At 37.6% G+C, this 15,553-nt stretch overlaps 1 protein-coding gene across 10 annotated transcripts in view; it reads right to left on the reverse strand.

The window, feature by feature from the left end:
- Positions 1-15,553, reverse strand: part of RCBTB1 (RCC1 and BTB domain containing protein 1) — a 32,062-nt gene that overhangs the window by 5,425 nt on the left and 11,084 nt on the right. For 4 of the 10 annotated variants that reach the window (XM_075139646.1, XM_075139642.1, XM_075139641.1 and 1 more), the window contains exons 5-12: positions 15,026-15,184; positions 13,806-13,913; positions 12,726-12,868; positions 9,496-9,686; positions 6,278-6,404; positions 5,639-5,790; positions 4,814-4,944; positions 695-1,663 (exon numbers count right to left, since the gene is read on the reverse strand). In XM_075139646.1, the coding sequence (XP_074995747.1) occupies positions 1,523-1,663; positions 4,814-4,944; positions 5,639-5,790; positions 6,278-6,404; positions 9,496-9,686; positions 12,726-12,868; positions 13,806-13,913; positions 15,026-15,184 (1,152 nt within the window). In that variant the 3' untranslated portion in view covers positions 695-1,522. Of the gene's footprint in view, positions 1-694; positions 1,664-4,813; positions 4,945-5,638; positions 5,791-6,277; positions 6,405-6,678; positions 6,904-9,495; positions 9,687-12,725; positions 12,869-13,805; positions 13,914-15,025; positions 15,185-15,553 lie in introns of those variants that run through there. The other 6 variants (XM_075139644.1, XM_075139643.1, XR_012671965.1 and 3 more) reach the window with 6 other exon arrangements.

The raw sequence follows: 15,553 nt of genomic DNA on the forward strand, positions 1-15,553 counted from the left end.
GACATAAACACTCATGTGAGCTCTTTTTCCTTATAGCAGCAATCTGAATTACTGACAGGCTTCAGAGCAGCTTAAGAGGACGAGTCAAGTCCTGTGCTCTTCTGTTCCACCCCCAGCCAAGCTAGACCTGCAATCCAAAACAAGTTGTTTCTAATAAACATTTATGACATATTTGGAAGCACTTTGCCAGACTTCCTAGACTGAACTCCCAATGTCATGCCTCTAGCAACAATACAAAATACTAGGCTTTGTGAAAATTAGACCTGTAGTTAACCTAAACTTCAAAGCTGAAGTTCCAGGTTCTCTGCTCTACCCTGTATTTGGTGGGGATGTAATACCCTAAAAATGGTAGGTGTGTATGTCTGTACATACCTGCTGTGAGGTTACAGTCACAGATGGGCAACTTCTTAGTGAAAAAAAAATCAGATCCACAGATTGTAATTGCTGGGGTCTAAATTAGGGCTTACAAATAAATTTGCTGTTTTCTGAAATTGAGATAACAGGTATTTGTCAAACGCAGTGAAATCAGTAAGATTCAGTAATACATGGTCTGTGGGGGTGGTTTGGTTTGGGGTTTTCTGTTTTTGGTTTGGTTTTGGTGTGTGTTTTTTTTTTTTCAATAAAGCAAATTATATGCTGTATGTAACACAAAAAGCTCACAAATGTTCTTCAAAGAAGTTCACTAATGAACAGGTATAAAAAAGTGAATTTTATTACATGTAGTTTAGATTTATACAACACTTAAATGCAAACCCCCCACTTTCAGAACAGTGTATCCCTTCCCCTCCAAGGGAACCAGTGTAATCTGAAGTCACCAAAGAGGGAATTTTTTCCATTAACCATTATAAATATTGCTTGAACAGATTACACAAAGTACACATTACAACTTACATTACGGTATACCCAAATATAGAGATTTATTTCCAATTAGATTTGCTAGTTACCCCTTTCTTCCAAGTCACTTGCATAGGCTTTGAGGATACATTATTTTTGCACAGTTTTCTAAGCACCAAATACGCTTGGTTAATTACACACAGCAAATGGCAAACTCATTCACAATCATGCAAATGCAGTAAGAGATATCCATGCCATTCGCGTCTCTATAGTCCCAGGGAGTTAATGATTTAAGTGACATCATTCAGTGGCTCAGGTCCAGACTATTCTCCAACCCCAAAAAGTAAACTGAAAGTATTAACAGGTGGTGCTAGAATCAAGATTTCCTAAGCTAAAAAGGTAAGTCCTTAACACTGGCTGGCATCCTTTGCACACTGCAGAGTTTCCTTTCTCCGTCTGAAATCCTGAGCTGGTTCCACCATCCAGGTTTGCTAAATGCAAGTGAATATTTTGCTTGATGTTTTTACAACAGTCCACTCCTGAGCACAGAAAACATTTGTGTTCACTGTGGCCTTTCACGTCTTCTGGTACAAGAGACCAGGTAACACTCGCTTTTACCCACACAGTTACGACATCCTGTTATAACTGCAAAAAACCCCTACAAACACCCGTGACTTACAGCCTCATTTCAGTTCTTAAAGGCTCCACATTTACTGGCTTTAGCAATGAATTCCTTTAACAGGGGACCATCCATTTGCCAAAATGCTGTAGTTTGTGTCACTTCCGTCAAATGATTGACACAAAACTTAAAGCAGAATTCCTCTAAGTCCTAAACAGAAAAAAAAAAAAAAGAAAAAATGTTATCTTTGCTTCCATCACAGAAAATCACATTCAGGCACAAATGCCTGTATATGCTTTATTTTTTGCAGAGAATTAGACAAACACATTAACCCAGTGGCTCTCGTTGTTTTTCCCCACACAGTCACTATGTAAATGCAACAGAAAATAGCAATTCTAGGGAAAAGTAACTATAATTTGGTTCTCACTACATAGCTGCAGGCACAAAAATCAGCTATTCTGAGCAATATATATTTTAAAGGTTTCCCCACTTGAAGAGTTTCATCTGCATTCACCAACAGCTATTAAAACCCAATACAAATAGGAGATCTTGGGGTAATGACACATAACCAGGACTGTGGATTAAGAAAATTCAGCTCTTTTGTTCCATAATATAAACTCAAATCTATACATAAGGTTGCGCTTGACCTCCTGCTTAGTTAAGGGCTTAACTAAAGCCTAGAAGTTGCATGTCACCAGGCTCAATGCAAGTGCACACTAACTGGATAGTTTCAAAGCACGGTTTAGGCAGAAGGCCTTTATGTGCATTAGAAACAGACTCATGTTACAAAGTATTTCACAGATGTCCCAAAAATGATTCAAAAGAAGTACTGTGGCACAATACAGCATAGCGATTCTTGCAGAAAGTGGGCTCTGGATATTTGAGTCTGCTGGGAAGTGCCTTCCATATAAGGATTAGAAAAGCCTCACAGACAACCATCATTACACCCACATGATGTCAGAGAGCAAGGATGTCTAAAAAAAAAAAAAACACCCAAGAGACAGTTGTTGTCAATATAAGGTTGACCACAGAATGCTTCCCACTCAGATTTTTTGTTTCCAACTCCTGTTTTGAGGAGGAAATCTACTCTTTATGGTGCAGACCTAAGCTGCTCTAAGAAGGATGCTGCAGCCCTTACAAAATAGCAGCTCCCCGCCCTGTTAATTTCTTTATTATGTTACAAGTTTGTAGAACTAGTGCTTCATAGGTGAGAACACATCCTTCCTTAGCTGCTCAGCAGACTGGGCACTGCAATAAGGCATAACAAATTTGCAGAGCTCTTTGAGCCACATGAGGTATGAAAGAGTGATTAATAATCATGTTTTCACTTAAGGTCAATATTGAAAGCTAGAGCAACTGTGTGCCAGTGAGAGTTCTTGACACAACAACAATATAAAAATATATCCTGGCCTAAAACCAGGCATTCTGAAGCTGCAGATCTTGACTTGTGTGGCATCTGTGCAACAAAAAAAGACAAGCTTATTAGAACTGAACACTGAGGGTTTTCTTTTTTTTAAATAACAGAATGAACTAGCATTTTAAACAAAATTACATCGTACACATTACAATATTTTGCACTGCTTTATTAAAAAAAAAATCATATTCCAAGTCAATGCAACACAAGCGTACAATAAACAGAAATACTGTAGCATTAGTAAGTAACTTTGGAAAATTTAAAGTTCTGTATAAAAAAAGGTTGAATTTCATTTGCAGATGGATGCACTCCCAGCAAACAGTAGTTAATATACACTTAAGTGAATAAAGGCACAAGGTACATCCAATGATTACTTTAAAAGCTACAATAAGAAGCCAGACCTGACCTAATTCTAGCCACTTCAATTCAATCAATCACCAAACGAAAGACAATGTAAAGAAGTTTCATGTCATGGAGGTATTTTAAGTTAGTGAAGCAGCTTCTTTTAACTGCTGTCTTCCAAATGCACAGTCCCTTGAATGAACTACATCACCCAAGCAATTTCAAGCCCCCATCTAGCATTACTGCATGTAAAAAACACTTTTTACTAAAAACCAACCCCTCAGTGTCACCCATTCTCTCCTTGATATAGCACTTAAGGCCTATGGTTCTAACTTCATTTAGCTAGTGAGGTACAGCCAAGGCATAGTAACTGGATTTCTTCTACCCTTTACAAGCAGAATCACTCACATACTGAAGACCCACCCTGCAAAAAAAATTTTAAGGCTAAAACATGGAAATCTTTCTATTTTCCATGAACTCCCACCAAAGAAATCGTTATTCACAGTAGAGCTGAAGCCACAATTCAGACACTAAAACAGTCCTTTGGGTAAGGTATATCAAACAAGCCACGGACTACAAGACTCTGAAATAAGTTAGGGCATCTGCATGCCAGTTGCTGGATATTAAGTACAAGAAAAAGCAATGAGTTGATTTACCGAGTACCAAACCTGCTTTATAAGCATAAGTGGCAAGTTAAAAACTAACCAATTGCAAAGTTGCAAACATGATGCAAAGATACTATGCTGAATGCTAATAGCCAAAGCAAGCCCAGGAATACTTCCCGATTAGTTCACGAAGCAGCATGTTAACGATCTAGTAGTGAAATCAGACATTATGCAGCAGGGAGGTTTCGCTAGCCTTCCCCCCTTTTCATTCCCCCCATTACACTGTTTCTCTGTCTTCAAAATTTATTAGGCCCATAAAGCAGTTCTTATCCTGCCATTTCATTAGCATATTGTGAAGACTGAAAGTGTATTTGATTGTAGCTAAGCAAAACAAAAAAAAAGCGCCAACAAAAAAACACCTCGCCAACCAAAAGAAAAAAAACCCCAGGCACTCAATCCGCAAACCTACCACCATATGACATCACACACACCACACAACCTTGTCAATAAGTAACTTAAGGCTTACAAGACTGCTTTTCGTAATGTTATGGTTTTTGCTTTGTATTTAAACCCTTCCCTTGTTTCAGAGTTCGTACTTTCATCCTCAGAAATTTTTTGTTAGGTTTTTTTTTTCCCCCACCCCACAGAAATACTAATTCATGAAGCTTGGCACAGCTTTATAACCTTTTACCGTGAAATTAAGCAATGCAAACATTTACAGATACTACGTCTCAGCCTGGGACTTAACTCATCTTTAGATATCTTGTGTACTAGTTCACCTTCCCAGCACTGGTTTATGGGAGAAGTGGGGGGGAAGATACACCTCTCATGGTAAATACAGTTTTTATAATTCCAACATTCTCAAATTCTGAAAATGGCAAATAGTATTATCTGATAGTAAGTGATAGAGTTTATATGAAAATATAACTGGCTGATTTTCTCCATAGTTTAAGTCAGACAGCAGCCACCTATTTAAGAGATTGAAGTTTAGAAGTTTACCTCTGCATCATATCTGACAGCAGCAGAGAGCAATGAAAATGCATTTTCCACAGTAATTCCTCTCTTGATAATGTGTTGACACAGTTTTTTCAGTCTATTTTCACAGTACGAAGTAGCCAAATCCAAAAGCCCTGCAAGTAAAATGCCATCGTATTAGTCACTTACAATGATCTCTGCTCTTTCAACAACAGTTTATGCTCCTGGGGTACAGGTTGCATCTGTATTCTGTATGCAATGTTCTATACATCTATAACATGCTTTTTGCAAGTAGGTCACTGTTCAGAAAAATGTATTTTACATTACACGGGAAGAAAGGCCTTTTATTATCTCATGTTGCAATCCCGTTAATCTCTGTAAATACGCAAGCTGTTCCACTGAATTGCATACCTAACTGCTTGCGGGAGTGGAACCGTCACAAAACAGGCACCACAATACAAGCAAAAAGCTACCATTATAAAAATCTGCGCTTGAAGTACAGCTTACTCTTTGCTCTGCTGTCCAAGTTTCCCTGTTAGATCTACTGAGATTCTTTCATATTACCCTAAACAATAATTGACTCAATTTAGTAAAACATGCAAGTATTTTAACCCAGATAAATAGTTTCTCTCCCAACCTTGAAAAAACTGCTCATAGTTTATTTCTAAATATGCACCATTTTTGCTGTAGTAAGTTTGCTACAACAGTATTTTAAAGACAGCTTAATTAATCACCAGTAAAATGCATTATAGGCTAGACTAGAAGCCTATATTAATACATTTATTCTGCATCCCCTGTCTCAGTTTTTCTGGATGTTGCTTCCTGACATAATTGGACCATAAGCAATACCTATTGCATCTTCAGGCGGAAGGTCAACACTGTCTGTATACAAGTACTCAAGAAAGGCACGATACACAGGATAAGAAAACTGGTCTATTTCTATCACTTCCTTCATATCCTCATTCCAGTATGACTGGAACATGGTTCTGAAGTGTTCACACCTAAGAGACAAAGACATCATCTGGACACTATTATATATACACACGAACGTTACATTACAGTCTGAAATATGTATGTGGGGCACTCTGCAATATTCACAAATATTTTACCATACCCCATCACAGCCAGTGGTCCACATTTTGGTTCCTAATACTGTGGGCATTGTTATATTTGTGCATCAAGATAAAACTCTTATTTGATCTGTGCTACAGAAACATCTGTGTATACATTGCAATCAGACCAACTTAACAGAATTTATTATCCTGGGAACAACAAATAGGCTTAGTGAAAATGGAATATGGACCATTTTAAGACAGAGTTTTGATTCAACTCCTTTTACCATCACTCCATTTAAAGTGATTATGGATACATAGATGTTACATATTACAGGTTTAGGGGTCCCTCCCTACCCCTTACTTTTTCCCCCCCTTAGATGCGATACTAAGAGGTTATTCTGTATAAACAAGAGCTATGAAACATGACCACTACCTGATTTTCAGAACAGCTTTGTGGACATGGATGTACTTTCCATCCACACGGAATTTTAGGTCTGAGGTTTCTGGGCTGTCAAACTCTTTCTTCAGAGACTCTGCTACTGTTAAAAAGTCTTCATGCTCTACAATTTTAAAACAAACAAAAAAACAATGTCAAGCATCTTAAACAGCACGGGCACAACACTAACTAAAGCTAGCAGCTCAACTAAGAGCATGTCAAGGAAAACAGGTCAGTATCAGGGCTCCATTAGCTTACATAGTGAAATGGGAAGAATTAATTAATCCAATACCATTTCCTGTTGGCAAGGACTGCTCCACAACAGCTACAGGCAGCAGTTGTCAGCAGTTCCCATTCCAGCTCATTGCACAGAGGTAACACACCACCAAGGAAAGTACCTGGAGGACTTCCTTTCTCATTCTCCGCCTGGGCACCACCCATGAAATTGCCAGCCTCCTGGCAGCTCAGTGCTAGTGCTGGGTCAGCTCAGCTCTGCCAACTGCAAATTAGTCTCTGCGGCTAACCTGCAAATTGCTGGTAAAGGGAATCTACAGCATCACCTGCAACTCACTTGAGACGTGGTGTACAGTACTTCAGCTGCACTGACGCAGTGTAATCTGAGCCTGAATAGTAAGAAAACATGTCACCAGTTGGCCACTTTTTTATGCTGGCAGATTGGAGTTGTCTGTTAAGGTCTTTGCCAGGGCTCACTAACATGAACTATCACTTACACCATTATACTCAGTTTATTAGTCAGTTATGACAACACAAAATCCAATAGCAGTGCTGCTGCAGAAGAAAACCTGTACCAAGAACACAGTATCTACCATCAAGGACACAGGACTTCAGCAATTCTGGAAGTGGATTACAGCTGAGACATTACAGCTTTTTGACAGTTCTTTATATTAAGGCCTATGGCACTGGTCCCACAGAGGTCCAGTGTCTCTAGAAATCATATAAGAGTTGCAGCACAGGCTGGCTAAGGCTTGTGGTAAAGCAAGAACTCTGAAGTTTTAGAAAACCTAATTTAACGCACTATATGAAGCTTCTGTTGATGCACCTTAAAAGTGTGTTTCAAAACACATGGCTTCTAAGAAGCAAGGTATGGAGAAGAAAAATAAGTGGATTTGCACTACAATAGGATGTGGCTTGTCTCCTGTGTCCCACAGGACTGCATATTGTTTATCCATATACAATCCACAAGTTACTCTTCACCATTAGGGACAGCTAAATTAGTTGGTATTTAAAAAGCAATACTGCTATAACAAACCGCTGTAACAGACAAGTCATGTTTGTGCCACAAAAGACCATACACTCCTCCGATTCACATGGATCATCCACAGAACCTGCACCTCAGGGCTAACTAATCCACGCTCCAATCCTCCTCCATTTGCTGATGTGATTTTTTTCTAGGTCATCAGCTTAGCTTAAGCTATGCAGTAGATCAACTTTCACTCCAAATACCTTAAGTGCATTCCGCAAAAAAGGCTGCAGACTTGTACTTCACCACAGCCAATCCTGAGTGACTGATTCATTTTTTTGGCAGAGCCATCATAACTGGAAGTAGAACAATAACCTTTATGCAGAGTTAGCTCTCACTAAGAAAAAAAACCAAAAAACATAAAAAGAAAAAAAGGGGGTTTTTTAACCTATGTAAACAAAAAAGGTGGGAAGGAAAAAATGCATATGGAAAATGGAGATTAAAAATGCCCCCAGAATTAATGCTTTTGATTTAAATATTCAGTAAGTAGGATTATCAGAATAAGAGGGGAAGAACCCCCAAAGGCTAAGAGGAATTAAAATGCAGGTACAAAATTCAAATACCTTGTTATACTCAGTCTGGGAATACTTCATAAAAATCAAGAACTTGAAAGGTACTGAAACTGGGCAGATGTCATTTAAACAGCCTTCACTATTAGCAAAAGGCAACAGATCTGGACAACCACCAGACCTCTACAGAAGGCAGGACACACATATCGCAGAGGATTAGAGAACGGAGAAAGTAAGAAGTGGGATAAAACAAGACTTGGATTTACCCAGAAGCAGATCACTCCAAGCTAATCTTCTCTCTCTTTAGTAAAACTATTCAGTTTTCCTCTATAGACGAGATGCTGTTATCTGGACCTTTATAAATGTGATAACATGCTAAATGAGAAGTTAAGATGGAGAAGCTGGGTTAGGACAAGCCACATGCAAAGATAAAGTCTGAGTCTGGAGAAGGGTTACTTAGGATGCGATCCCTCCACAAAACCCATTTTGTACAGGGACTAACAAATTTAGGATTTGTTGTCAATATGAATACAGATTAGATCTCCTAAATGATCTTGAGAACTGAAGCTGCAGATCTAAAATGAAAACATCTTCATGTTTTGAACATGAAAGCACCTTCATGTTTTCAAAGAAATGCAAGCTAAGTGCAAGCTAAGCACTTTATAGCATATTTGGGGTCAAGTAAGAATTAGCAGCATGTGAATCAGAGATAATCAAGAAGAAGGGCTTGGGCTTATTGGTTGGTCACATAGACTGCATCCCAAAGTGTAATCCAAGGCAGTATAAGAAGAGACTTCTAACAGAGAAAACAACTATATTATGGTCTTGTTATACAGGGACTATTATTTACAAGTCTGCCTGTCTTTGGGGAAAGTCAAACTAAATCGAGTTGAGAGAAATCATCTCACAAAATTAAAACTTGGAATTCTGTTACTTTACTTTCCTAACACGAAACATAGGAGAAAGATTCGCTCCTTCATATCTATATTGGAAGGGTAAATACTAAAGGAGGGAAAGCTAGAGACAACACTTATAACTCAAAGTTGTTAGATACCAAAGTAACAAGCGTCAGGAACAGTCTTCCAAGTAGGAATAGTTATAAGAGAAAAAAAGTTATGTTTAACGATTCAGAAGTCCTTCCCAGCTGGAGCTCAAACAGTACAAATGTAGGAAATACACAATATTCACAGTGCAATGGTAAAATAGGGTTTTCTCCAAATGTATACTGGCAAACAAACAATCTTGTTAACCCTATTCTGAATACTTAGCTGCTGAAGTAGACTGTTTTCTTCAGAAGAAAAAAACCTAGCTAAAAGAGCTAGGTTTAATTGCCAGTTCTACTTAAAGCAGGAACCATCCTGCCACGGAAGTGGTATCCTGTACTAATCACTACAAATGTACACAGAGATTATAGCACTGGCTGTCATATCGGAGCTTGTTCTCACCTACTGATAGAAGACGCCACATAACGGCAGGGGTAGCAAAGCAAGCAAACACATCGTCAGTGCAGGCAAAGTGAGTGAGGTGGGGAAGGATCACTGACTGCCCACGGCATTGGCCCCACATGTACACCTGGCCGCTCTGGGTCTTGGCAGCCGACGTGTGAGCAGAGTGGCAGGCTGCAATCTCCACAACCCTGTAAACAGAAGAAACCTTGTAAGATACTTACAGGTACGGAAGCAAGTAACTTTCCAAATGCCTCATCAAAATAACAGCCAACAAAACTATGTATCTACACTCCTGTACTTTCTTTGTCCTGCATGAAAATGATACTGTTTGAATGGATCAATATTTAAAAACTGCAATGATATTTTCAGATTGCTTGTAGATTTTATTGTAATCAGATATTGCTTTAATTATGTCATTCTCATCAGTTGACATTCCTCCTTTTCTTCCATAACCATGGGAAAAGGATGAAGCAAAACAAAGTTTTGTTTTTCCCCTTTAAAACCAACGCACATCAGACACTTGCTCCCAAGAAGAAATGCTTATGGAGCTTATGAAACTTCCAGTTAGGGAACAGGCAGGAAAGTTATACTACTAAGATTTTTGCAGAGCGTTTTTCAGAACTTCTTTCAAACAGATGTTGTAAAAATTCTCTCATTTTGAGATTTAGATCCTATGTATTTTTCAATAAATCCTTTATTAAAAAACCCTTCCACCCCACCTTTAATCTGGTTTTTCTGTATGTAGACAGAAATCTGACCTACTGCCTGTATTTCTGACTTCCTATTTTGCTGTTAGTTTCCTTTCCTCAACACTGAGATTCAGCATGGAACGTGGATAATGCTTCATTTGAGGAGAGGTGAATACACGTACTTAACTCCACATTCTTGAAGATGGTTGTTTTTTAAATAAAGTCTGTATAGTATTTTCACCCACCTCACGTACTTCCTTAAAATATTAGAGCTGCTAATGCATATGTATTTATCATGTTCTCCCATTGCTCACGCAATCCCTATCTTGCTATCTGAAACATTACAAGAACTGAGAATAAACGCCCTTCCATTAAAAGGACCACAAGGATGTTGCCAGTGTCTCTGTTCACATAAGCAAAAACCAGGGGAAGTTCCAGCGTTAGTTCAAAATCAAAGCTACGCTTTCCTGTTTTTTCTCCATGCTAAAAATGCATCAGAGGATTTCATGCTTTTGTGCCAGAAACAGATCAACTGGGACAAATAAAGGTCTTTCCGAGCAGTCTAAGAATATACCTATCAAAATGTTTATTCCTTTACAGAACAATATCCATGAAGAGTTAGCTTTTTAGGCAAAAAGCTTTTTTAGCACAAAGCCCACATTTTAAGTGCAAAAATTATTTCAAGATATAACACAGAAAGAATCTACAATCACTTTCAGTATATGTATCGATAACTTCTGGCAGATAAAAGACTAACAAGTTGGTTTACACCATTACCAACTTATGAACCTCTATGCCACATTGAGATCTTTCGGCACCTCTGCATGAGACATCATAAAGTAATTATTTTAGACACAACTTATTGTCCATCATAACTATCCACCTAAACTACTTCCTTCCCCAAACATTTTTTCCTTAGCAGAACAGATTCTTATTTTTACAGTAACTATACTATACTTAAGAAGCATAGTAGAACATGTACTATAACACATGTATAGTACACGTACAGTATACTTAGAGTACACGTACAGGATAACATGTTAAGCATATACTTAACATCAAAATTCAGGAAGCTGACCTTCATAACTATTTTTCCAAGCTAACACAAAATAAAGTCTAGAAGTTCCTTACAAGCTGTATGTGCAATATTCTTCAAAACAGCATCAAATGCCACCTCCTAAGGAACTGTCACCAGCATTACATATAAAAGTAAGTTATATAAATGAAAGGATCAGGAAAAGCAGCATTAATATGCTTCATAGGAAATGACAGCTCACCCACTTAAAGCACTGTTTCCAAGGGAGCGAAGTCAAGCAGGATGAGTAAGTTCAAGTGACTTATCTCTCCCTTAGATTCCAAGCAGAAGTTCTATGATATTTTCTCCCTCCTCTGGTCATTGAACAAATGCCAGTTTTATTATAATCCCATGCTTGAGTTCACATACAATTCTAAATGCAACAGTTTCTCTTAGTTCACTCAAGAAATAAATCGCTAAGAAAACAAAGTTGATCTATTTGCAAACATACACGTTTCTCTTGCAGTACTTTTTTAAAGAATATTTAATTTTGCTTCACCAGTGTCAGTTCCTTCACAGACAAGCCAGCCTCACCTCAGTGGTTTCTATTTGATCGTTCCTTTCTTCTTTCCCCCCACCCATTTTTAAGCTCTTAAATAATCTCAGTATTGTGCAGCTTTTAATTTAATGTTAAGTGTGAGAAACAGGAAAAAATAGGAATGACTTCCCAGAAAGACAGTTCAGAAGTGGAGGAGAAAAACCAACCACAAGTGTAATCTCCTCTTAACTAGGAAACAAGTTAAGAGATTTACAGGTTAAGGTTTCCAAACTGAGATACATTAATCTATAAGTAAACACATGAGTCCAGAGAATGGGACTGAGGTCCAAGTTTGTAGGTGAACAGCAGAAAAGCCATCCCAAATATGAGGATGACAAAGGTGCTGAAAGAGGGTGGACAAGGGTTAGGGTTATTCTTTTATGAGTCTAGGAAACTAAGAAACTACAAACTACTGACTGGTACCACCGATAAAAGTAGTATTATCTGCCCTTACCTCCAGTAACCTTGCAAATCGAGTTCTGTTTTCATGGTTGACTATCGTCAGCCTTTCAGAAAATTGTTTTTTCCTCACATGTCACTTCTTACAAAGGTGGCCCTTCCTTCCTCCCTCTTTTTTTTTTATTTTTTAAATGTAGGTCTCAATACAGCTTAAAAGCTTGGCTTATTGATTTCATAGCTCCAAATTTTTAATCAAAGGAACCATGTTTAGAATAGCCTAACACTTAGTCATTCATTATCTTTCAGTATTAGGTAAATACAAAGTATGTTTACTTTCAATAATCATTACAGTTAGCAAAAAGCACTCAGTCTATAGTAAACAGTAAGTTACCATCCTTTCCTATGCTTTTAACATCAGCAATAGAAAAACAATCCACCAAGCCCTAAACATGCATGCTTCCAGTGCTAGCGACTGCATAACACATGCTCAGACTTATCAATCCAGAAACAGTTTCATCAAGATTACCTTTCTTTTTCCATCATGATCTGCACCGGGCTTAGCTGGTTACTTTTATTGCCAGTTCCCAGCTGCCCGTAAGTGTTAGCTCCCCAGGCATACAGCAAACCCTCATCTGTTAGTGCTAGTGTGTGCGCATAGCCACAGGCAATCTGTAAGTAAATGTATAAGCATTACTACTAAACAAAACAGAGATGAGAAACAAAATTATCGCACACATTACCTTAGTCTAGCTGATGTTAAATATCTCAGGCATTCTTCATTTAGCACTACAATGTGTTATTTCTCAGTACTTAAAGCTAACACAAAATACATTAACTGTAAGTACTGGAAAAGTCCCAATTTCATTAATTTAGTGTTCATTGGTTACTCCTAAACAATTTACTGCACTCTTGAAAAGTCTCCCTAGCCTTTACTTGCTTTCAGTTGCAGACTCTTCACATGAGGAACAGCGAACTTCATCATCACGTCTTGCAATTCTGAAATACTTTGAGAATTTGATATTTTCAATACTATACAAACAATGAGAGCTGCAGTTCAACAGTCAACAACCGTTCAACCCAAGTTATCACATGAAACTCCACAGAACCTTACTAAAAAACCTAGGAAATCCAAATTTTCAGTTTCTTTCTTTAGCTGGGAAAAAAAGAAACCAAAACCACCACCAAACAACCAAACCCACACCCATGACTCTCGTTTTCCCTCTCCCCTCACTTCTGAAGGACTAATTAGAATATTAATGTAGAATCTAATTTGAACATCTGGGTTTTCTTGTTCCCCTTCATTTCTTGTCTTTGCCTAGTGCATTCATTAATTCAGCTTTGTAAACAAAGATGCAATTTGCATCCATAGCATAATTTACTTATAGTTACACTAGCTAACTTTAAATCATTCCAAACATTTACAAAAGCAAGTATTTTACAGCTTACTTGCACTTTTTATAAACCTTATATAAATTATAGGAGCTTAAAAAAAAAAAAAAATCAGTATTTGAACTGTGAAATCTGGAAGCAGGTGTAAGATTCCAAAGATATAGTTTTATCACGTGCAAGCAACATGAATGCATTTTCATTTCCATGTTAGACATACCTGGAGTATACACACACCATGTAATGCTGCCACTCTGCATGGCGTTAGTTGATTGCCATTGTTTCCAAGACCTAGCTGACCGTTACCATTGTAACCCCAGCCATAAACCTGATTGCAAAAGGAAAACAAAATTAAGCCATTCCTCTGTAGAAGTATAGAACATTTAAGACTTAGTATCAAGCTCAAGTCAAAAAAGTACATCTTCTTAAAAAAACTGTACACTATTTCAAGAGCAATATAGAGAAGGCTGAAAGATATTAAATATACTGCAGTGACTGACTGTATTCAACATTTCAATCCTGCATTTACCTTTTAAAGAAGCTTTCTAAAATATATTTGTCTTTGAAGTACTAGGAATTTTGCAGTAAACTTACAATACACCAAAATCTCTCCCATAGCATCAACATTTTAATTGACTTTTACACCTTCCTTTCTCTTTATTACTTTTTCTTTTTTTAAAGAAAACAAGAAGTTAGTTATTCTGATCAGCTGATTAGCTATTGGATTAGTTTAAACCGAAGTCCCCAGTTTAGCTCTAATTTTTCCTTTATTTTTTGTTATAGTGGACACATCAAGACAAAAGTAGATACAATGAAAGCTCAACTCAACCTCAAGGACTTTTACAGTCCCTCCAGTCACAAAAAAAAATCCTACTTTCTGAGTTTGGTGAAATGTAGTAAAATTGAGGTTACAGTTCATACCTAGAAGCAAGATAGCACCATAAACTTATGTGAAATGGAACATCTGCACAATAGTAGGGCAATGTTCAAAAGCTTGGTTTGGTTTTGTTGCTGGCAATTCAGCAATGTGTTTAAGAACCAGGATCAGTGTATTCTTGCAGAAAGATTGACTGTTTAATTGTGCACACTTTCAAAAATCTAATTAAGACATATATTAAACAATCTATTGGAAGACAGACATGCTTAATACAACTGTTCAAATTCTTGCAGTTGCAGACTGAGTAAGAATTATGTTTCAATACTGTCTTTGCTGTAAGAAGGAACGTTTAGTGTAAAGACAACATCTCCAGTTAATTGCAGAGTTTTCCTTAAACTGGTCTCACAGAAGTTATCAATATAACTCTGTGCAACTCTATCAATATAACTCTATAACTCCAGCACTCCATGTCAGCATTTCTCCATGTTCAGACATTAACCTCGTAAGTTAACGAGGTTAGAACGTGAGAGAGAGGGAGAATGTGAGAATGTAGCAATGCTTACCTCACCATTGTTTACTACAGCCATGGAGGAGGTCTGACCACAAGCAATGCCAACTACCATTTTACCCTGTAAACAGTTCGAAACTCTGCGAGGAGTTGGCTGGTTTGCTGTAGATCCAGATCCAACTTGACCACAGTTATTATAGCCCCAAGCGTACAGCTATCCATAAAAACAAACAAACAAAAAACTGCAGTTTAAGCCTTAGTTAATAGTAATGATAGTAATAAATTATAACTTACTATAGTCAGCATCAGATTGGGTAAACTATTCTATTTAATGAGCTAAAATGCTTTAAATTAATTTTCAACAGCTGAAAATTATAAACAGCAATAGGACTGATCTAGCAAATATGAACATAGCACTTTTTTCAGCTTCCTGCTACAGAACCGGAGCATCTGACTACAAGAGGAAACAAAAGGAACACATTTCCATATTAAATGTAAGTCAGACTATAAGACAAAGAGCATAGTGAGTGGACTGTCTTTATACTTTCATGATGTTAGAAAAAGGAGTGCAAGCCAGAATGTT

The sequence above is a fragment of the Calonectris borealis genome, chromosome 1, assembly GCF_964195595.1.
Source record: "Calonectris borealis chromosome 1, bCalBor7.hap1.2, whole genome shotgun sequence".
Lineage (NCBI taxonomy): Eukaryota > Metazoa > Chordata > Aves > Procellariiformes > Procellariidae > Calonectris > Calonectris borealis.